Source organism: Bufo bufo, chromosome 2 (assembly GCF_905171765.1).
Source record: "Bufo bufo chromosome 2, aBufBuf1.1, whole genome shotgun sequence".
Classification (NCBI taxonomy): Eukaryota; Metazoa; Chordata; class Amphibia; order Anura; family Bufonidae; genus Bufo; species Bufo bufo.
Window position 1 is genome coordinate 142,094,541 of NC_053390.1, and position 25,248 is coordinate 142,119,788.

The 25,248-nt window shown below is 42.7% G+C and overlaps 1 protein-coding gene across 1 annotated transcript in view; it reads right to left on the bottom strand.

Moving 5' to 3' along the window:
* The window catches only part of MCTP1 (multiple C2 and transmembrane domain containing 1), a 796,241-nt gene that overhangs the window by 389,226 nt on the left and 381,767 nt on the right, over positions 1-25,248 (bottom strand). The window contains exon 11 of the mRNA XM_040421550.1: positions 7,668-7,770. Within this exon, the coding sequence (XP_040277484.1) occupies positions 7,668-7,770 (103 nt within the window). The remainder of the gene's footprint in view (positions 1-7,667; positions 7,771-25,248) is intronic.

Genomic DNA, 25,248 nt, shown 5'->3' on the forward strand with positions numbered 1-25,248 from the left:
GGTGCAGGGAGAGGACGTGGCCGTTCTGCCACAGCTACACGTCCTACTGAACCTACTACCTCAGGTCCCAGTAGCCACCAGAATCTACAGCGATATTTGGTCGGGCCTAATGCCGTTCTAAGGATGGTAAGGCCTGAGCAAGTACAGGCGCTAGTCAATTGGGTGGCCGACAGTGGATCCAGCACGTTCACATTATCTCCCACCCAGTCTTCTGCAGAAAGCGCACAGGTGGCGCCTGAAACCCATGCCCATCAGTCTGTCACATCACCCCTGTGCATATCGGGGAACCTGTCTGAGCCTCAAGTCATGCAGCAGTCTCTTATGCTGTTTGAAGACTCTGCTGGCAGGGTTTCCCAAGGGCATCCACCTAGACCTTCCCCAGGGGTGGAAGACATAGAATGCACTGACGCACAACCACTTATGTTTCCTGATGAGGACATGGGAATACCACCTCAGCACGTCTCTGATGATTATGAAACACAGGTGCCAACTGCTGCGTCTTTCTGCAGTGTGCAGATCGAAAAGGAGGTCAGGGAGGAAGACTGGGTGGAAGACGATGCAGGGGACGATGAGGTCCTAGACCCCACATGGAATGAAGGTCATGCCACTGACTTTCAGAGTTCAGAGGAAGAGGCAGTGGTGAGACCGAACCAACAGCATAGCAAAAGCAGGAGCAGGGTGCAAAAGCAGAGCAGCCGTCGCCAAAACAGTTCGCCTGCTACTGGCCACCGTCAACAGGGCCCGAGCACACCAAAGGCAGCTTCAAGGAATTCCCTGGCATGGCACGACAAGACCCGAGTGGTTTGCACGCTGTGCCATCAGAGCCTGAAGCGAGGCATTAACGTTCTGAACCTTAGCACAACCTGCATGACCAGGCATCTACATGCGAGACCTGGGCTGCAGTGGAGTAAGCACCTTCAAAACCAAGAAAGGGCTCAGGCCCCTCCTGCTCCCTCTTCTGCTGCTGCCTCGGCCTCTTCCTCTGCCTCTGGAGGAACGTTGGCACCTGCCGCCCAGCAAACAGAGGATGTGCCACCAACAACACCACCTCCGTCACCAAGCATCTCCACCATGTCACACGGAAGCGTTCAGCTCTCCATCTCACAAACCTTTGAGAGAAAGCGTAAATTCCCACCTAGCCACCCTCGATCCCTGGCCCTGAATGCCAGCATTTCTAAACTGCTGGCCTTTGAAATGCTGTCATTCAGGCTGGTGGAGACGGACAGCTTCAAACAGCTCATGTCGCTTGCTGTCCCACAGTACGTCATTCCCAGCTGCCACTACTTCTCCAGGAGAGCCGTGCCCTCCCTGCACAACCAAGTATCGGATAAAATCAAGTGTGCACTGCGCAACATCATCTGTGGCAAGGTCCACTAACAACAGATACGTGGACCAGTAAGCACGGCCAGGGACGCTATATCTCCCTAACTGCACACTGGGTAAATGTAGTGGCGGCTGGGCCCCAGGCGGAGAGCTGTTTGGCGCACGTCCTTCCGCCGCCAAGGATCGCAGGGCATCATTCTTTGCCTCCTGTTGCCTCCTCTTCCTACTCGGCTTCCTCCTCCACTTCTACCACCTCCTCATCCGGTCAGCGACAGACCTTCACCACCAACTTCAGCACAGCCAGGGATAAACGTCAACAGGCCGTTCTGAAACTGATGTGTTTGGGGGACAGGCCCCACACCGCGCAGGAGTTGTGGCGGGGTATAGAACAACAGACCGACGAGTGGTTGCTGCCAGCAAGCCTCAATCCCGGCCTGGTGGTGTGCGATAATGGGCGAAATCTCGTTGCAGCTCTGGGACTAGCCGGTTTGACGCACATCCCTTGCCTGGCGCATGTGCTGAATTTTTGGTGCAGAAACTCATTCACAACTACCCCGACATGTCAGAGCTGCTGCATAAAGTGCGGGCCGTCTGTGCGTGCTTCCGGCGTTCTCATCCTGCCGCCGCTCGGCTGTCTGCTCTACAGCGTAACTTCGGCCTTCCCGCTCACCGCCTCATATGCGACGTGCCCACCAGGTGGAACTCCACCTTGCACATGCTGGAGAGACTGTGAGAGCAGCAGCAGGCCATAGTGGAGTTTCAGCTGCAGCACGCACGGGTGGGTCGCACTGCGGAACAGCACCACTTCACCACCAATGACTGGGCCTCCATGCGAGACCTGTGTGCCCTGTTGCGCTGTTTCGAGTACTCCACCAACATGGCCAGTGGCGATGACGCCGTTATCAGCGTTACAATACCACTTCTATGTCTCCTTCAGAAAAGACTTAGGGCGATGATGGAAGAGGATGTGGCCCAGGACGAGGAGGAGGAAGAGGGGTAATCTCTAACACTTTCAGGCCAGTCTTTTAGAAGTGGCTCCAGAAAGAGGATTTTTGCAACAGCAGAGGCCAGGTACAAATTTGGCCAGCCAGGGCCCACTACTGGAGGATGAGGAGGAGGAGGATAATGAGGAGAAGGAGGATGGGGATGAAGCATGTTCACAGCGGGGTGGCATCCAACGCAGCTCGGGCCCATCACTGGTGCGTGGCTGGGGGGATGCGGAGGACACAGACGATACGCCTCCCACAGAGGACAGCTTGTCCTTACCTCTGGGCAGCCTGGCACACATGAGCAACTACATGCTGCAGTGCCTGCGCAACGACTGCAGAGTTGCCCACATTTTGACGTGTGCTGACTACTGGGTGGCCACCCTGCTGGATCCCCGTTACAAAGACAATGTGCCGTTCTTAATTCCCTCACTGGAGCGTGATCGGAAGATGCGCAACTACAGGCGCACGCTGGTAGACGCGCTTCTGAGAGCATTCTCGACTGACGACAGGGGACAAGTGGAAGCACAAGGCGAAGGCAGGGGAGGAGGAAGAGGTCACCAACGCACCTGTGTCAGCGCCAGCACCTCAGAAGGCAGGGTTAGCATGGCCGACATGTGGAAAAGCTTTGCCACCTAGCCGCAACAACCGGCCCCAACTGCTGATATGGAGCGTGTTAGCAGGAGGCAGCATTTGAACAACATGGTGGAACAGTACCTGTGCACACGACTACACGTACTGACTGATGGTTCTGCCCCATTCAACTTCTGGGTCTCCAAATTGTCCACATGGCCAGAGCTTGCCCTGTATGCCTTGGAGGTGCTGGCCTGCCCTGCAGCCAGTGTACTCTCTGAACGTGTATTTAGCACGGCAGGAGGCGTCATTACAGACAGACGCAGCCGCCTGTCCACAGCCAATGTGGACAAGCTCACATTCATTAAAATGAACCAGGCTTGGATCCCACAAGACTTGTCTCTACCTTGTGCAGAATAGACATTTATACCACCATCAAACATACATTCTTGTACTCAAGTCAAGTGCAATGATTCTTTTTTTTTTTGTCCCAATATTTTGGGGGCTACCCCAATAAAAAAAAACATTGTTGGCTATCTCCTCCTCCTCCATTGCTGCCTCCACCTACAACACCACATTCACCGCCTCCTCAACCTCCGACTCCATATCCACCTCCTTCTTTGAGTTGCAGGTTAATAATTTGGAATTTTTAGTTATTTTATTTCATTTATTTCCCTATCCACATTTGTTTGCAGAGCAGTTGCCATGCTCTTAAGCACATTTTACTGCCTTTTACATCCCTCTAGCCTTTTCAAGGACTATTTTAGAGCCATTTAATTAAAAAAAAGTGCCAATTTTAGTGCCCTAAATTGAAAAAATTCTTATTTTCAATTGTCCGGTGACATTTTACCATTTTTGGCGTATACAAACCCCTGCTGTGACAGGGGCCTAAATCTCTCAAAATCGTCTGTTCTATTGCTGGGTGATAAGAACCCCCTTTTGCCGTGAATGAACCCCTGCTGTGCCTGGGTGACTGGGGCCTAAATCTCTCAAAATCCTCTGTTGTATTGCTGGGTGACAAGAACACCCTTTTGCCGTGAATGAACCCCTGCTGTGCCTGGGTGACAGGGGCTTAAATCTCTCAAAATCCTCTGTTGTATTGCTGGGTGACATGAACCCCCTTTTGCCGTGAATGAACCCCTGCTGTGCCTGGGTGACAGGGGCCGAAATCTCTCAAAATCCTCTGTTGTATTGCTGGGTGACATGAACCCCCTTTTGCCGTGAATGAACCCCTGCTGTGCCTGGGTGACAGGGGCCGAAATCTCTCAAAATCCTCTGTTGTATTGCTGGGTGACATGAACCCCCTTTTGCCGTGAATGAACCCCTGCTGTGCCTGGGTGACAGGGGCTTAAATCTATTAAAATCCTCTGTTCTATTGCTGGGTGACATAAACCCCCTTTTGCCGAAAATGAACCCCTGCTCTGCATTGTTGACAGGGAACTAAATTTAGTGAAAACATCTGTTACTGATCGGAAGATGCGCGACTACAAGCGCACGCTGATGATAGCATTTCCACCTGACAGCGGGGGCACAGTGGAAGCACAAGGCGAAGGCAGAGGAGGAGGAAGAGGTCGCCAACGCAGCTGGGGCACCGCCAGGACCTGAGAAGGCAGGGTTAGCATGGCCAAAATGTGAAAAAGCTTTGTCAGCCTTGGAGGTGCTGACCTGCCCTGCAGCCAGTGTATAGTGTGAACGTGTGTTTAGCACAGCAGAGAGCATTATCACAGGCCACAACCAATGTGGACAAGCTTACGTTTATTAAAATGAACCAGGCATGGATCCCACAGGACTTGTCCGTACCTTGTGCAGAATAGACATTTATACCAGCCTCAACCATCCATTCTTGTACTCAAGTGCACTTATTCTTTGTTTTATTTTGTTATATGTCCCAATATTTTGGGGGATACCCCAATTTAAAAATAAAAAAATAACACAAATCAGTGTTGGCTACCTATTCCTCCTTCACCGCCACGTCAACCTACACCGCCACAATCACCCATCCACCGCCTCCTCAACCTCCTACTCCTAGATCCAGATTGTGATTTTAAATTTTTCTGTATTTTATGTTATTTTAAGTCATTTCCCTATTTGTTTGCAGAACAGTTGCCATGCTCTTAAGCACATTTTGATGCCTTTTGCAGCCCTCTAGCCCTTTCCAGGACTATTTTAGAGCCATTTTAGTGCCCAAAAGTTCGGGTCCCCATTGACTTCAATGGGGTTCGGGTTTGGGGTCAAGTTCGGGTTAAGTTCGGGTCCCGAACCCTAACTTTTTTTTCAAGTTCGGCCGAACCTGCCGAACCCGAACATCCAGGTGTCCGCTCAACTCTAATTCTAAACTCATTAAATTGAACCCAAATTTTTCCAAAATCTTGGTCAAATCTGATTTATTTGACTACTTGATTTGGAAGAATTGAGCCTGGCATTAGCTGTTTTTCAGATCAGAATGCAGGAAAGATGAAGAAGGAGGAGCACATGACACCAGGCGGTATATGTGTGTATACATATCGGCAGGCATTTGCCGGCAAAAGGTAAATATTGTTTGGCCTATTCAAACTAAAAACATAAAAAATCATTAATTGCAGTTTTTAAAGAGGCTGTTTGTTATTACCAGTTACCATAGTTATTTATGTTGCGGTCAGTTTAAAATTACTAATGCTGTCTTGGTGTTAAAGAGCTTGAAATTAGTTACCTACAGTCTTGGAAACACCAGGATGTAAACCATATGTTTTTGAGGCAAGTGGAGAACTTTCTATATGGGTCAAATTTATTTGAATCTGATTTGAATCAACGAACCAATTCAGCTGAATCAAATGTGAATCGTTTTTCAATAGAATATCGAATTACTACCGCTGAGGCGCTACCCCATCTGTTTGGAAATTTACAGGACAGGGATTGGAAGACTGCCGAAGAAAGCCAGGGATCCACGGAGTGGCAGTAGCAGGTGAGTATCATTTTTTCGACAAGTACAACAGGCTGGAGTTGACAGTTAAAAAGTCCCCAAAGTTGGACAAACCTTTTAAAGCTTGTATCATTTACATTGTTTTTATAAATCAATAACATAATCGAAGATAAGGAACTTTGTGATATATCTTCATAGACTGTCCAATATTACAAAAAACACCACTCCTCTCCTCCTGCTTTACTCATTCAATTTGAATGATAAAATCTGTAAACTGGAGGAAGAGAAGGGAAGGATTATCAGCTGATAGTGGCTGACCCAAAGACATCTATAGGAGAAGGTGGGAAGGAGTAACTGAAGCAAAAGAGAGAAGCAGACACACAGGGGAAGATTTATCAAAAGTGGTGCAAAGGAAAACCTTTCTACAAAGATATAAATGTATGCCCTATCTACAAGATAAGGGATAAGCATCTGATTGGCGGGGATCTGTGAGACCCACGCCTGGGACCAATACAGTCCATGACAGTCCCACAAAATAGGGAATAAGTTAATATCTGGGCACAAACCCTTTTAGGCCGAAATAGGCCCAGTCCCGTTTTCTGGGATTTTTTAACTGATGATCTATGCTTAGGATAGGTCATCAGTATGGACCCCTGCTGATTAGCTGGTTCAAAGGCACGGTTGCTCGCCGTAGAGCTGTGACCTTCTCGTAGCTTTGCATAGGCCATGTGATGTCACATTCATCTGTCACATGGCATAGGAACGTCTCAGCCCCATTGAAGTGAATGGGGTTGACCTGCGATACTAAGGACATTCGCTATACAAGGTATTACGCTGTGTTTGGTATGCTGCGAGCACTGCTGCCCTCTCAAACAGATAATCAATGGGGGTCCCGGGTATCAGACCCCCACTGATCAGATACTGATGACCTATCTTGAAGATTCCTCATCAGTTAAAAAATCCCATAAAACCCCTTTAAAGGTTTTAGCTGTTTATTGATAGCAGACCACGTTTTCTTTTGCAAAAGTACAAAAATAATACAGGTCAATGTCATAGCAACATTTGTAATAAAAAGTCACATTTATCAAAAGTCCTGCAGTACTTTAATAATACTCTAACACTACTAATGTGTAATCAATAATTTTATGACAATCTTTAGATAAACTATGAACAATACAACCATGAACATACAATTGCAGTATTACATATGCTAGTCTTCTTGAGATAATCATCTCCAGGTGAGTTTTACCTGTGCTTACCTTTTTTTTTTTTTTATTATTATTTTTTATTTCTTTCACGAATATTTATTGCACTTAAAGGTCTTCCCAGAGATACAAATTATTTTTTATAAGCCTTAGAACGGTGACCCATAATTGTGGGAATTTCCTGCATGTGAAGAGACACCAGGAAGTAGAAACCAGCAGGGGACCGGAGGGGCATTTTTAAAAATTTATTTACACCATTCTGAGGGTTTTGAAAATAATTGGTATTGGCTGGAAAACTCCTTTATAGGGTTATCCCAATCTTATAAAGTGATGGATAAGCCATTCCTTTATGATGAGTAGGAAACCCAGAAGTCAGACCTGAAAATGAAATGGTTGCAGCGCTGTGTGCACGGTATTTCCAAGTTTTATCTCCACAGCGGCAGGGAACAGAGCCATGCTGCCGTTCACTCCACAGTGGGTGGCCAAGGGACTGCTGTGCATGGAAGATATATGAAATTGTGGAGATCATACACCCAGTATGCAGCATCTTCATTCTCAGGAATGTGGGGGTCCTATAGGTCGGACACAACGGATCAGAAAAGTAGGACATATTCCAGGACTTTTTGAAGACAAGAATGCCCCTCTAAGCGTCATCACCTTTAACTGTAAAAGAAAACTTACAAGGTAAACACTTTTTTCCACTCTGGGTTTAGGTTCTTGTAAACGGTGTGTGTCATCAGACGGTCATTGTTCAACTCCACTACACAAAATGGGTCACTTTTACCTGCAGAGAACAAAAGAAAAATAATGAGTGGCATAAGAGGCATATCCAATTCACCATGTCTAAAAATAACAAGAGAAGTCTAGTATATAAGAGCAAGAGAATATGTTACTTTTTCAATTTGTAATGATTCAAAAATACTATGCGGAGCTAGTGTATGGATATAAGCAAATATGTGGGGAATATTCATCATAGAAGTGACTTAAGGGGTGTTTACTCCTTTTATATTGATAGTCGACCCTCAGGATAGGTCATCAGTATCTGATTGGTAGGGGTCCACCTCACTAATCAGCTGTTTGGGAGTAGGTCTGGCACTGGAAGTAGGTGCCGTGACTACACAGCCCCATACAGGGTACCCATGTGCTATGCCAGGAGTTAGTAAACCTCCAGGGGGGCATGGAGCGTATATGCTGCTGCAGCCCCATTCATAAAGTGTCTACAGCCAGGGAGCGGGGAGTGTAATAAAAATACAAAATCCATTAATAAAGTATATTAGAAAAACTTTTACATTAAAATGTTACTAAAATGTTTAGATACTCTTTAAGGTAGTGGCATTACCATATACAATACAGCAAAAGAAACCATAAAAAGCATAGAAAACAAAAGGATTTTCCACTGTGCTGTCATAATGTTAACAGATACAGTGACACAACTGAATTCCACAGAAACAAACGTCGGCAGCAATTTGCACCATAGGAATCTCCTTTATTCTGGGTGATTCTATACAGTATAACATTTGCTAAGGAGTTCCTTATAGTACATGCTCCATTACTTAGGAAGCATTCAAGCATGGCTCCCAATTTCCCACGAGAAGCAGGGACACATATATAATTTTCTCTTTTGGGGCAAAATGTCCAAGGTCTTTGGTTACTTTAAAACATGACAATTTTCTCGAAAACTGCTGGAGCTGAAACATCAATTATTAAAAGGGAAGATTGAAGAGTGCTGTCTTTAGTTAAATCTTTTTTGGGTAGTTTGAAATACTAGGTTTTGACAATAATAGCAACTTCTTTTTCCTCTCTGTGCAGTTTACCATCTGTTTGATTGGTAGAAAAGAAGCGGATCCTGCTGTGTTTATTGACTCCTCGATGGGTAATTTAAAAGTAAAGTGCAGCATTGCTTTGTACATCTGTAGGGGTGCATTGCTGTGGTACCACCATATTAATGCCAAATCACACAACTAAATCATGCCCTCATGGCCTCGATAAACTGCTAGCCTGCTGCACACAATTTGACATTAGTAGCTACGCGGCATGAGAGCTGTCGTTACGTTCAAGGCGAGGGATATGAAAGTTATTGAAATCTGCAACTTGGCTCCATTAAGATAATATCTAAGACACTCTGCAATTGTATCTTGTCAGTTGTTCAATATGTTACTGATGCAATGTGCGGAGCACGTTGGGATGTGCAATCGATTACACATCTCTGTTTGCAGAAGGTTTGAACCCTTTGATTTGTGGTGGAAGAAGAGCTGCTAAAATGAAGCCGTTTTATAAAATGGTGGCTGCAGGGGGCGACGACAAATAAAGCAAAATCTAATATTAAATTGGAAATCTGTGTATCTGCTAAGTCTACGCTCATTTATTTTGTTTACAAACTGTCATTTGCCTCCAGAATGGTTAAGCCGACGGTTAACTCACTCGCTGCAGTATGCCTTGGTGGGTGCTGTATTGTAAAGTGCGGCTCGGCTTTTTATTGGCACTCAAGGAGTCCATTTTTACTGTTGTTCTGCAAGAAAAGGATTATGACTGTGAGCAATATGTTTGAAGCTACTACGCTCCAAAAAAATGCTAACTTTGAGGGGCAAATAGGGGTCATTTACTAAAGCCAGCATTTCACATGCCAGTCTTAGTAAAAAAAAAAAAAAAAACACCAGAGGAAGATCTGATATAACAGTTACTGATGTAGGATTAATAAAGGCTCCTGGTTCTCCCTGTCATCCATATTCACAGAGCCCAGCATGTCCTCTTTTGGCTGGGGCTTCATGAACACATCATTTCCTGTGCCGCCACGTGATTGTGCTGCATGGGAAGAAGTCTTATTTCAATAGCTATAAAAGCCCCCTTTTTGTCTATGCATAGACCATAATGATAAGGGACATGCTTAGCTATTGCAATGAGTCAGCCAGCCCGCTTCGCACAGAGGAATGGTCAAATGCAACACAGTTAACGCTGCTCTGTGTTGAGCACAAGCCAGAAGTGGGCCTTCCGGGACCAGGGACCACAGCCGACAGTGGGAGGCCGAGGCACCTTCAGATACATTAGCAAGTGTTACATGTTCTATTTTAATCACATTTGAAGGGAGTCTGTCACTTCCAAAATCACTTTCAAAGAAAGCATACTGGCATGTAAGGTAGGTGCCCTGACATACAGTCCTGATCAAAAGTTTAAGACCACTTGAAAAATGGCAAAAAATCTTATTTTACATCGTTGGATCTTAACAAGGTTCCAAGTAGAGCTTCAACATGCAACAAGAAGAAATGGGAGTGAGACAAAACATTTTTTGAGCATTCAATAAATTGAAAATAACGATTAAACTGAAACGGGCTGTTTTTCAGCTGATCAAAATTTTAGGACCACATGCCTATAAAAGGCCAAATCTGTGCAAAGATGTGGATTCATTGTCATTTTCTGTCAGGTAGTCACACGTTGTGATGCCAAAGGCAAAAAAACTCTCCCTTTTTGAACGTGGTCGGGTTGTTGAACTGCATAAGCAGGGTCTCTCACAGCGCGCCATCGCTGCTGAGATGGGACGCAGTAAGACAGTCATTTGGAATTTCTTAAATGATCCTGAGGGTTATGGAACAAAAAAGTCAAGTGGAAGACCCCCAAAAATTTCATCAGCACTAAGACGGAGGATCCAATTGGCTGTCCGCCAAGACACCGGACGATCCTCGACCCAAATTAAGGCCCTTACTGGTGCTGACTGCAGCCCCATAACCATCAGACAGCATCTGAGACTGAAGGGCTTCAAAAACAAAAAACGTCTTCAAAGACCTCGTCTCCTTGAACGCCACAGAACTGCTCGTTTGGACTTTGCAAGAGAGCACCAAACATGGGACATTCAAAGGTGGAAGAAAGTTTTATTCTCTGATGAGAAAAAATTTAACCTTGATGGTCCTGATGGTTTCCAACGTTACTGGCATGACAAGCAGATCCCACCTGAGATGTTTTCTACGCGCCACAGTGGAGGGGGCGCCATAATGGTCTGGGGTGCTTTTTCCGTCAGTGTAACAATGGAGCTTCAGGAAGTGCAGGGGCGTCAAACGGCCGCTGGCTATGTCCAGATGTTGCAGAGAGCATTCCTCATGACTGAGGGCCCTTGTCTGTGTGGTAACGACTGGGTTTTTCAACAGGACAACGCTACAGTACACAATGCCCGCAGGACAAGGGACTTCTTCCAGGAGAATAACATCACTCTTTTGGCCCATCCTGCATGTTCCCCTGATCTAAATCCAATTGAGAACTTTTGGGGATGGATGGCAAGGGAAGTTTACAAAAATGGACAACAGTTCCAGACAGTAGATGGCCTTCGTGCGGCCGTCTTCACCACTTGGAGAAATGTTCCCACTCACCTCATGGAAACGCTTGCATCAAGCATGCCAAAACAAATTTTTGAAGTGATAAACAATAACGGTGGAGCTACTCATTACGGAGTTCATGTTTGGAAATTGGATTTCTGTTTTGGGGGGTTTAGTGTTTTTTTGGAGGTGTGGTCCTAAACTTTTGATCAGCTGAAAAACAGCTTGTTTCAGTTTATTCGTTGTTTTCATTAAATTGAATGCTCAAAAAATGTTTTGTCTCACTCCCATTTCTTCTTGTTGCATGTTGAAGCTCTACTTGGAACCTTGTTAAGATCCAGCCATGCTAAATATGATTTTTTGCCATTTTTTTAAGTGGTCTTAAACTTTTGATCCTGACTGTATATCCTTTAATTCAGACAAAAGCTTCTTTTATTTTTATGCAGATAGGGTCTCTGGGCAGGACTACTGTATTCCAACATCTTAGAGACTGACAACCACACAAGAGGGAGGCATCATTTGGTGGAGCCATGGTGAATCAAATGGAGTGACTCCGCCCATGGTGCACAAAAGACCTTATTTGCATTAAAATGAAATAATTATTTCTTAGGATTAGAGAACCAGCTTTTCACAAGAAAGGAATGGTTATGGCAGCAGCATTTCACCCATCTCTTGCTCACTGGAAGCCACATTCCCCCTACCTCACCCCAAAGGCTGCAGCATTTCCCGTCTTCTCCCCCATTGCCAACAGCTTCTTCCTACTACTCCTCCAATGGCAGCAGTGTCAGCATTCTTCCGCTTTCCATTCATTCCCCACTGGGAGAAGCATTCTTACCCTTCCACTTCCTCACAGGCAGCTGCATTCCTGGCAGAAGTTTTAACCCCTATGAAACTCTCCACCATTGGCAGCAACATTTCCGCCTTTTCTTTTTCTCACCTCTGTTCCACTGGCTGAGGCATTCCCCCACCTCCTGGTCGTGGCATTCTCCCAATTGGGAGGGTCTGTTCAAATGCATATGGTATATAGACTAGCCCAAATAAAAAAACAGCTGAACTCTATGTAATGCAAAATGATAGAGGAAAAACTGCATTTCTACACAGGTAAGCTTCAATGCATACAAAAGATTTTGAAATGATCCTTTTTGTGAGCTACAGTACATTTATGTAAAAAAAATTATATATATAATAAATTATGGAGGGCCCCCACCAGATTATTTGTCTAGGCCTTGCTAATTATTCATATAATACTTCTGTATGGCAGTTTACTATGCCTGTCAATGTAAAGCTGACAGGCAATGATAGGTAGACTCTAACAGATGTGCTAAGTGTCAGAACGGTGGGCTTTGATCACAATTATGCCATGGGCAAGGGAAGCATGAGAGAATGTATGGGATTACTGGGGTAACAGAGAGAGTCATGGCATCTCTATATAATACAGATTGTGCCCTTTCCATCTGTTACAGGAAAATATAGTTCCCAGCCAGACCCTCAGTCCGATGACCACAAAAATATACCTAATAATTGGATATAGTATATATTCATATTATTCAGCGATATTCACCCATTCAGCTATCAGTAGTCCCAGAAGCCATTTGGTCATTGTGCCCCTTGTTCGCATATCAACGGCAAGAAGGACACATTGTAAGTTGGGGGAAAAGCAGTTTTACAACATTCTCTTGTCCAACAGGTTGGAAAATATTTGGATGGTCTTTAGGTGGAGTCGATGGTGGGAGCTGAGACACGGGAAGATATAGGCTATGTGAAACTTAGGGGCTCTCTTTCTTTCCCTGCTAACCCTAGATGAACAGCACTTACATTAGGAGAAAGCTAAGTTATATTATACGTGTGCTTTCTGTATATGTATGTAAGTATAATATCCCAGTAGACTTTGTGCACATATAGATATTTGTAGTCAGTTGCTGTATTCCATTTACACGGGAGTCTGTGGATTTTGTGGCCTGCACGTGTTTATGGATGTGAGGATTATATATATATGCTATATATGCATGAGTCTCTCTACGTACATGTACTGTACTAATGGTCAGGTATTGGATGAAAAGTGGATTAGAAGTGTAGATCCAGTAGACGTTATATTGTTGGGATCTGGAAATATATATATATATTTTATTAGCCACATTTGCTTAGTATCCACAGAGGCCGCTGTGTGTGGTTTTGTCCTCTATGTAATGTCTTATAATTGAACTGTATTGTCATGTAATGTCCATTGCTTTGTCACCTCTATGTCATCAGTAAAGTATTTTTATATATAAGTATCTGCCAGGGCTGTATGTTACTCTTGGGGTGTATGAAGGACTGGAGGGTGTGTATATGATACACAGAGTAAGTGAGTTATATAGGAAACAAAGGCAACAGTATAGGAACGAAATAAAAGGGACAGATCACGGATACAAGTATAAATCTCCAATTTCCAAGAGGCATATTACTTTTTTCACATTCACATCAGATCTTGGGAACTGTGTAGTTCCCAATATGTAAATGATAATGCATGGAGCAGGAAGGGGATGAAAGAGAGATCCTATATATTGAATTAGGTTATATAAAAGCCATCATCTATCGAATCACGCATCTGAGTGGATATTCTTGCAACTTGTTTTAAATTATTGTTTGACATGTATTTTGTGCCATTACTGCACTATTGAATTGTTCACTATATTTCTATCCACACCTTTTCCTTGTTGTGGAACTAATTTTTAATTTGTACACTTATTAATAGAAATAAAGATGTATGTTTATCAATAAGTTTGTCTTTTGCGAAAATGTTGGATACATTTGTTTGTTTGAGTGCAGCCTCTGATGACATTACAGTGATATAAGCTTTTTGCATTATCCACCTTTTGTGACTATATTTAAAGTGGCTCTGCACTTTCAGTAAACTTGTCATATGTCATAGGAACATATCAAAAGTTTAGATTGGTGGGGCAAAAGTAGAAAAAGCCACATGCAACGTTTCAGCTTTTAGAGCCTTTTTAAGCATGCTTGAAATAGGCTCTAACAGCCGAAACGTTGCATCTGCATAAAATTTTTACTTGAGGACATGCTGTCTCCATCCTATTTTTTCTACTTTTACTGCTATTAATGGTCTCACGGTATATGTATTATAACCACATATTGCAATGGTAATAGAAAAATTTATAGAACATGAATAAAGAGGAGCGAACTTCTTGAAATTTGTTTCAGGTTCAATCCGAAAGAATCGGTTGGCAGATTCGATTTGAATAAATTTGATCCGAATTGAAAGTTTTCAGATTGCTCTGAAAAATTGTGTATGACACCAAGACAGCATTAGTAATGACAATGACACTAACATATATGATTATGGGTAAATCGATGGGAGCTGGTGGTAACAATCAGTCTGTTTAATAATGCACTCCATTGTCAGATTTTATTTTTAAATGAACCCCTTAGTTACCACCAATATGCCTTTTTATGGCGGTCACTATGGGAGCTTATGATGAAGTGGAGAACCGCACTCTATTCGATAGGCTCTGGTGCCAATCAAGGGCTGAGAGCAGCCAATGTACATATAGTGAAATTGAGGCACACAGATTTTCAGTATTGCAATTCAAAGTATTTATTTAGTTTCACAGTAGTTTCATCCAATTGCCCAATATTTGTTTCCAAGGTACAAACAGAATTTCTAGACCAGACGTTTCGGTCACATTAGACCTTCATCAGCGGTCACATTTTATCTGCAATAGTATACAATAAAGGAAATGAGCTGGAGTAGAAACATTGAAGAAATTATTGTATATACATTCAATAATATAGAAATATAACAATCCAAAATGTTGCTAGATATACAAGGGATACGACAATGGCAAATCCACAGACACAATGGACGGGAACTACATTAAGGCTTAATCCGGATTTTATGTAATTTATAAAGTACTCATATAGATTCGGACTTGTTGGGTGAAAATTATGAAGGTAAGTACACGTATATAGAGGATAATGACAGATCTTATGTAATTAGCAAACATCACACAATAGATCTCATTGTTCTAAATAGTGGGCACCTGTATAAGTATGCATGTGGTCCATACTGATCATATGCTAATAGCAGACAGTATATCATCCATGTTTATACATTAATAAAAAAAAGTCACATTCGTGATTCAAACCGTTAGGTGAAAGTGTCCCTAATTTATGTATCCAGAATGCCTCCCGTTGTCTTAGGAGGAGTGTCCGATTGCTTCCTCTCCTGGGTGAATCAATTTGTTCCAAAATTTGTCCCAGGCACCACGTGACTTCCGGTCACATGACCGGATCTACCAGGAGCCCGTACATTTAAACCCTGATAGGCGCGATTCGGACGCCGCATATCCAAGCCCTGAGACCCATTCTTCCGTCCAGAACAGGTAGAGATCGACTAATATTTTGCTTTTTACAGGTGTCTAGCGGGTCCAGCGTCCTCTACATGTCACATTCTGCTTTGAGCGGTCCCCACTTGGGGGCAACAGTATAACATTTTATGTTACCAGCATGAATAGATAGAGTATTTGCATCCAGCAGCTTCCAGATATTTTGCGATCCTATGCATTGAACATTTCCTCTTGATGTACTGTACCTAGCATGTATTGAGATGTATTCAGCAGCTCCCAGACAAATTTGGGATCCTGCACATAGAGCATTTTTCCTTGATGTACTCAGCATGTATTAATAGGATGTATGCATTCAGCAACTCCCAGACAACTTGTGATCTTGGGCATAGAGCATTTCTCCTTGAGGTACCCAACATGTATTAATAGAATATATTGAGCATTTCTCCTGAATATACTGTCTGCTATTAGCATATGATCAGTATGGACTGCATACATACTTATACAGGTGCCCAATATTTAGAACAATGAGATCTATTGTGTGATGTTTGATAATTACATATATCCGGCATTATCCTCCATATACTTACCTTCATAATTTTCACCTAACAAGTCTAAATCTATATGAATACTTTATGAATTACATAAAATCCGGATTAAGCCTTAATGTAGTTCCCGTCCATTGTGTCTGTGGATTTGCCATTGTGTCGTATACCTTGTATATCTAGCAACATTTTGGATTGTTATATTTCTATATTATTGAATATATATACCATAATTTCTTCAATGTTTCTACTCCAGCTCATTTCCTTTAATGTATATTATTGAAGATAAAATGTGACCGCTGATGAAGGTCTAATGTGACCAAAACTTCCGGTCTAGAAATTCTGTTTGAAACTTGGAAACAAATATTGGGCAATTGGATGAAACTACTGTGAAACTAAATAAATACTTTGAAATGAAATACTGAAAATCTGTGTGCCTCAATTTCACTATATGTACTATGGGAGCTTAGGCTGGACCGCCACCTTTTTATGGCGGCCCAGTCTAAGCTCTTCACTGAAAGACTGTAAAATAACAGCTGGGCTCCTAGTCTAACAGCCCGTACTGGCAAGAGCAATTTGGGCTGTTCAAGCACATACATGCCACGGGCAATGGCGTCTGCCGCATGTTAGTGGTGTAAGAAGTTAGAAGGAATCATCGTGGATTATAGGTATATGTCACCGAGGTTCCTGGCCTCGGTGGAGTAAGAGCCAGTTTTCATGTGTCAGCAGCAGTTGCTGTTTGACACTTTGCCATTTAGTATGGCTGTAAATAGCTGATCCGGGACGGCTCTTACTGGGAATAGTCAAAGTGATGGGTGGGTGACTACTCCCCAAGTTCCAGGCCGGGTTTTGTCAGGCCTATAAAAAACATCCAGCAGTGTCAGATGTGGGGATTTATCTCTCTCTGACAATGGAGCTCTGGCAATCTCTGTACCGGGATCTGAGCCTTGTGCCAGGCTGGAGGCCTGAATCCAGGAGGACTGCTCTGGTGACTGTTTTGCTTTTTTTAGCTATCTGGGAGTGAACTAACACCAATACTGCAAATGAACTGTCGTACTGTTTACTTGCAACAAGTGTGAATAAACACTGAAGTTTTTGAGTTATAAACTGTTCTTTGCCTCTATACTGCGTCCGCTTGTCCTGACTACCAGAGTGAATCCCCACAGTGGTTGCAGAGGGAATGGACTTCATCTGTCCCCCTTCAGCAGCCCACAATTCAGATTGCAGGGTGCTGATGTCAGTGTAGGCCTGCCTCCAGTGTTTCCCAGCAGGCGGCACCTATCTGCTGGTAATTGCCAGTATAGCACTGACATTAAAATACAATGCACTGTATAAAGAGTGTATTGTATTTTAGAAGCGAGCAAAATATTGCCTATTATAGTCCCCTTGTACTAAATGGTTAAAAAAAAAAGTAGAAAAAGTAAAAAAATAAAAAAATTCCAAAAAAGCATACTTTTTTATATTGTGAAAACGCTTTTAAATGGAAAAAATAGCAAAGATAAAACCTCCTCCACATCTTTGGTGTCACCTCATTCTTAATGACCCACACTATGCAATTATCATGTAATTTATCCTGTATGGTGAATGCTGTAAAAAAATGCCAGAATTTTTTTGCTTCTTCGCCACCAAAAGAAATGGAATAAAAAGCAATCAAAAACTGTTATGTACACAAATCTACAAGGCATCCTGCAAAAATCAAGCCCTCACCAAGCATCGCAGAAAGAAAAATAAGAAATTTATGGGTCTTGGCATGCAGCAATGCAAAAACATTTTCTTCTTTATATATAAAAAAAAGGGTTTTTATTGACCAAAAATTGTGAAACATTAAAAAAAAATATATATATGTATTTTGTATCGCTGTAATTGTACTAACCCAGAAAATAAAGTTATCATGTTTGTTATTCCAAAAAATGAATGCCACAAAGTTTATAATGTAAAACCTCAGTGGCAGTATTGCAGTTTTTTTCCTATTCCGCTCCCAGAAATAGTTACTAAAAGTTAATTAGTAAGTTATGTGTAACCCAAAATGGCATCATAAAAAACTACAAATTGTCCTGCAAATAAGCCTTAAACTACTGCTACATAAATGGAAAAATAAAAAAGTTCTTGGTTACTTTTACACAAACAAATCCATATGATCTAATAAGTAAATGAATGTATTACCATAAAACTGCATGAGTGCATTTATTTGTGCTACCCGATCCAATGAATGTATTACACTAAATGCAGTCCTTATTTTCTAACATGCACAATGTTTCGATGAGAACATGTTATTTAGCTTCTGTTTGAATATCTGTATAAATTTACAAATGTTACAAAGAGCTGACCTTTTATAGATGAAGAGAACATCAATGTCACATTACCAGGTTGTTCATCATGCATGTTACCTGACCTTATCATCTGAGCTACTAGACATCAGGACCGCAATTAATCCACTGTCTTTTGTCATAATACTGTCACACACTTAGGATACAGCTTAATACATATTTTCAACATTCGGGGAATTTGCACAAGACAAACAAGGTATGGTAAAGGCCAAATTATGATGTAAATGTGATTAGGTTCTTATCTGACACACAAGTCCAGTGTTGTTATGCCACATCAATGTAATGGATTATGGTTCTATATCTGAACCGTATGATTACCAATTATAAAAAGTGAACACTAACTAACACTTTAAAAATAAATTATCTGTAGCAAGTGATTCCCAAGAACAGATTCTATTTTCATTAGGTACAGTGCATCCATGAAGCTATATAAATGGGATAAAATGTGGTTTAGAATATATCTACATAGATGCAACTGGTAGACACTCTGTATCTAACCATATTGAGGCAGATTTACAAATGTTGTTGCTGCTATCCCTGTATAATATTGTGACCAGGTGTCTTTTAGCCTCATTTATCATTCTGCTAAAAATGTCTGAGGGTGCATCTGAAAATGTATATAGCAAAGCAATGTATGACAGTTTTCCAATTTTAGACCAGCTCTGTGGTGGTGCCAAAATTGAGGGAAAAACCTTTAATAAGTATGTCTACAAACCAAACAGCATCTGGCCACATCCATATTTGAAGTCAAGAAAAAAAACAATTGGAGAGCCAGGTGCAAGAGGTCATTCTTTTTGATAACGGACAAGTGGTGGGATTTGGGTGCAGCAAAAGACTTGGAGGAAGAAGGAGCCAAAGCGTTAATTAGCATGTGGTTGAAACTGAAATAAAGATGTTTTTTCTGCGTTTACACGTCAGCAAATCTGTGAAAGAACACCACTTGGGGCAACGTGAAAGGATTGTTAAAGGGGTTGTCCCATTACAACAATTATCTCCTAGCCCCACAGCAATCACTATAATGGAGGGCCCTTGCCCCTCCGTTTGAAAAGAATTGCAGACATACATGCACGCTTCTTCTCCATTCAACTCTATGGGACTGCTAGAGATAGCCAAGTGCAGCGCCCCAGCGAATCACCGTTAAAAAGCTAATTTGGTGCTAAAAGAGTTAATGCCTTGTTTTATAGTTGCACAGCTTATTTACTGTGCTGGGGAAGGGCTTGTCCTTCTCTCTCTGAGAGAGGAGCTGAGTAGTCTGATTACATCAGCCGGTGAGTCTGGCCTACGCTGCTGAAGTGAGTAAAGCTGCATGGGTCTGTGCAGTGAGGCTTCCTATCAGGATCCTCCATTCCTCTATACTGAGGATAAGTGCCAAACTCCTGAGAGGAAGAGTCATTTTCTACAGAAGGTAATGCAAACTGAAAAAGGAACAGAAGTTATTCTGTTGTAAAAGGGGGCCGCCCTATGGTTGGATTGGGAAGATTGCACAGTGAACTTAAAGTGAGACTCAGACTACTACTACCATCATAGCTGCTGCCTATATACAGCCATAGGGAAAAGTAAGGTCTGTGTTATACCTCAGGACTGTGCCTCTTGCTGCTGTCTGTACTGCAACTCTTAGCATCTACCTCCGGCCTTCCAAAAATCCACCATGCAGGAGACCGCAAGGAGTAAAGAGTCCAGGGAGTGTGCCAAGGGAAGAAAGGGTGTTTCGTCCTGTCATTGCATGTCCCAGGAAATGCAATAGGGAAGACTGTCTCCGTGAACTATACTACTACTACCGTCACAGCTACTGCCAACCCTCCGATCCTTGCCTCCCCTCCAGGTCGCTGCACAAGTAGAATCCATCTTTTGCAGCCCCAACGAGATGAATTGCAGTGTGCATGTCTGTCCACCGTTCCATTCAAACAGGGAAACACAGGTCGCTGCTTGTAATTGATGAGGGCCCCTTTAGTTGGACAGCCTCCAATCAGACATGTATCCCCTGTCCTGTCTATAGTAGACAAGTTGTAATGGGACATCCCCTTTAACCCCTTAAGGACACAGCCTTTTTACACCTTAGGACCAGGCCATTTTTTGAAAATCTGACCAGAGTCCCTTTAAGTGCTGATAACTTTAAAACGCTTTGACTTATCCAGGCCGTTCTGAGATTGTTTTTTCGTCACATATTGTACTTCATGACACTGGTAAAATGAAGTCAAAAAAATTATTTTTTTTGCACCAAAAAATACCTAATTTAACAAAAAATTTGGAAAAATTTGCAAATTTCAAAGTTTCAGTTTCTCTACTTCTGTAATACATAGTAATACCCCAAAAAATTGTGATGACTTTACATTCCCCATATGTCTACTTCTTGTTAGAATTGATTTGGGAATGATATTTTATTTTTTGGGGATGTTATAAGGCTTAGAAGTTTAGAAGCAAATCTTGAAATTTTTCAGAAATTTACAAAAACTCAATTTTTAGGGACCAGTTCAGGTCTCAAGTCACTTTGCGAGGCTTACATTATAGAAACCACCCAAAAATGACCCCATCTAAGAAACTACACCCCTCAAGGTATTCAAAACTGATTTTGCATACGTTGTTAACCCTTTAGGTGTTGCACAAGAGTTATTGGCAAATGGGGAGGAAATTTGAGAATTTCATTTTTTTGTCTAATTTTTCATTTTAACCCATTTTTTCCACTAACAAATCAAGGGTTAACAGCCAAACAAGACTGTATCTTTATTGCCCTGACTCTGCCGTTTACAGAAACACCCAATATGTGGCCGTAAACTACTGTACGGCCACACAGCGGGGCGTAGAGTGAAAGGTGCGCCGTATGGTTTTTGGAGGGCTGATTTTTATGGACTGGTTTATTTACACCATGTCCCATTTGAAGCCCCCTGATGCACCCATAGAGGAGAAACTCCCTAAAAGTGACCCCATCTAAGAAACTACACCCCTCAAGCTATTCAAAACTGATTTTACATACATCGTTAACCCTTTAGGTGTTGCACAGGAGTTATTGGCAAATGGCGATGAAATTTGAGAATTTCATTTTTTTGCCTAATTTTCCATTTTAACCCATTTTTTCCACTAACAAAGCAAGGGTTAACAGCCAAACAAGACTGTATCTTTATTGCCCTGACTCTGCTGTTTACAGAAACACCCCATATGTGGCCGTAAACTACTGTACGGGCACACAGCGGGGCGTAGAGTGAAAGGTGCGCCGTTTGGTTTTTGGAGGGCTGATTTTGCTGGACTGTTTTTTTGGCACCATGTCCCATTTGAAGCCCCCCTGATGCACCCCTGGAGTAGAAACTCCATAAAAGTGACCCCATCTAAGAAACTACACCCCTCAAGGTATTCAAAACTGATTTTACAAACTTTGTTAACCCTTTAGGTGTTGCACAAGATTTAATGGAAAATAGAGATACAATTTCAAAATTTCACTTTTTTGGCAGATTTTCCATTTTAATATTTTTTTTCCAGTTACAAAGCAAGGGTTAACAGCCAAACAAAACTCATTATTTATGGCCCTGATTCTGTAGTTTACAGAAACACCCCATATGTGGTCGTAAACTGCTGTATGGGCACACGGCAGGGCGCAGAAGGAAAGGAACGCCATACGGTTTTTGGAAGGCAGATTTTGCTGGACAGTTTTTTTTTACACCATGTCCCATTTGAAGCCCCCCTGATGCACCCCTAGAGTAGAAACTCCAAAAAAGTGACCCCATTTTAGAAACTACGGGATAGGGTGGCAGTTTTGTTGGTACTAGTTTAGGGTACATATGATTTTTGGTTGCTCTATATTACACTTTTTGTGCGGCAAGGTAACAAGAAATAGATTTTTTGGCACGTTTTTATTTTTTGTTATTGACAACATTCATCTGACAGGTTAGATCATGTGGTAATTTTATAGAGCAGGTTGTCACGGACGCGACGATACCTAATATGTATACTATTTTTTTTATTTATGTAAGTTTTACACAATGATTTCATTTTTAAAACAAAAAAAATGTTTTAGTGTCTCCATAGTCTAAGAGCCATAGTTTTTTCAGTTTTTGGGCGATTATCTTAAGTAGGGTCTCATTTTTTGCGGGATGAAATGACGGTTTGATTGGCATCTATTTTGGGGTGCATATGACTTTTTGATTGCTTGCTATTACACTTTTTGTGACGTAAGATGACAAAAAATGGCTTTTTTTACACCGTTTTTATTTTAATTTTTTTACGGTGGTCATCTGAGGGGTTAGATCATGTGATATTTTTATAGAGCCGGTCGATACGGACGCGGCGATACCTAATATGTATACTTTTTTTTTATTTATGTAAGTTTTACACAATGATTTCATTTTTGAAACAAAAAAAATCATGTTTTAGTGTTTCCATAGTCTAAGAGCCATAGTTTTTTCAGTTTTTGGGCGATTATCTTGGGTAGGGTATGATTTTTGCGGGATGAGATGACGGTTTGATTGGTACTATTTTGGCGTACATGCGACTTTTTTGATCACTTTTATTACCTTTTTTGGGAAGTAAGGTGGGCAAAATTTCAATTTCATCCTAGTTTTTTATTTTTTATTTTTATGGCGTTCACCGTTCGGGTAAAGTAACATAACCGTTTTATAGATCAGGTCGTTACGGACGCGGCGATACCAAACATGTGTAGGGAATTTTATTTTTTTCATTTTTAATCAGTGATAAATGTGTTTTTTGATTTTTACTTTTTTTTCACTTTTTTTAACTTTTTTTTTGACCCAGACCCACTTGGTTCTTGAAGATCCAGTGGGTCTGATGTCTGTATAATACAGTACAGTACAATATATATTGTTCTGTACTGTATTTTACTTACACTGAACAGATCTATGCTTTTAGCACAGATCTGTTCAGCACCATGGACAGCAGGACGCCTGAGAGGCGTCCTGTTGCCATGGGAACCTTCCCCGTCTGCTCAGAACTGCGCAGACGGGGAAGGGTAAGCACAGGGCTGAGGGGGGCTCTCTGGGGGCTCTCTCCCTCTCCCATCGGGGGGCTGCAAAGGCACAGCAGCCCCCCGATGGGAGAGGGAGGGAGCTCCCTGCGCTGTTAACCTTTTCCATACAGCGGTCCGTACGGACCGCTGTATGGAAAGGGTTAAACGGTGGACATCGCATCGCAGATGTCAGCCGTTTATACCAGGGTGCCAGCAATGTGCTGGCACCCTGGTATACCCACTAGAAACCAACGATTATACAAGGGGAGGCGGGCGGGGGATCGCGATCCCGCCTGCCGCACCGCCCGCATCCCGCACCGCCCACACTGCCCGCAACCCTCCCCCTGCACCTCCCACCGGGCTAAAATCACTCGGGGGGTGCAGGGGGAGGGATACAGATCTATTTTAGGAATACTAAAGTTTCTGATCCCCGCGGTCAGGGACCGCAGGGATCAGAAACTGCAGAAATCGCAGCAAACCGCAGGTCTGAATTGACCTGCGGTTTGCCGCGATCGCCGACATGGGGGGGTCACGGGACCCCCCCGCGCATTTAGCCTAGGTGCCTGCTCGATGATTTGAGCAGGCACCGGGTTCCGATCACTGCCGGCCGGGCGGCAGTGATCGGAACAACACATGACGTACCGGTACGTCATGTGTCCTTAAGTACCAGGACATCATGACGTACCGGTACGTCATGTGTCCTTAAGAGGTTAAGGCAATAAGAACGATTTGTAGGACAATGTTTTTCTGACAGTTTCCCTTTAATTATGGTGCAAATTATGCAAAATAATAGGCGCAAACACAATAAAAGACTGACACACATCCCAGTTAAAACAGGACATACTTCTGAGAGCTGTCAGGTAAGCATGTATGTGTTTTCAATGGGGAGAAGGAGTAAACTGCTGTCAGAGTAATCTGGCAGTGGTTAATCTCTGCAGATGACAAAAGGATTGAGCATGTTGAAATCCAACAGACCGACTCTTCATTCCTTCAACATCTGCCATCAAGGAAGATTCAGGAGGTCCCTAGAAAAACTCCCCATACAAATGAAATTGGCAGATTTGACAGATATCTAATGTGTAAGATCAGCCTTACTTCCAATGCTTGGTACACACCACCAAATTAGTAGGGGCTGCTAGTGAATATGAGCTTAGAATTTAAAATTCACCCCTGGATAAATGGCATAAAGTCACATACTGTGTGTGCATGACATTCTTTGGTAACCCTAGCTTAGGGTACTTTCACACTTGCGGCAGAGGAATCCGGCAGGCAGTTCCGTCTCCGGAACTGCCTGTCAGATCCATCAAAACGTATGCCAACTGATGGCATTTTAAGGATCCTGATTCGTCTTAAAAATGCATTGAAATGCCGGATCCGTCTTTCTGGTGTCATCCGGAAAAACGGATCTGGCATTTCTTTTTTCAAATTTTTTTTTTGATCTGCGCATGCGCAGACCGGAAGGACGGATCCGGCATTCTGGTATTTTGAATGCCGGATCCGGCACTAATACATTCCTATGTAAAAAAAAAATGCCGGATCAGGCATTCCGGCAAGTGTTCCGTTTTATTTGCCGGAGATAAAACCGCAGCATGCTGTGGTATTATCTCCTTCCTGATCAGTCAAAAAGACTGAACTGATGTATCCTGAACGGTTTGCTCTCCATTCAGAATGCATGGGGATAAAACTGACCAGTTCTTTTCCGGTATAGAGCCCCTAGGACGGAACTCAATGCCGGAAAAGAAAAACGCTAGTGTGAAAGTACCTTAGACCTCAAGTTTGACGGAAAGTCAATATTCGC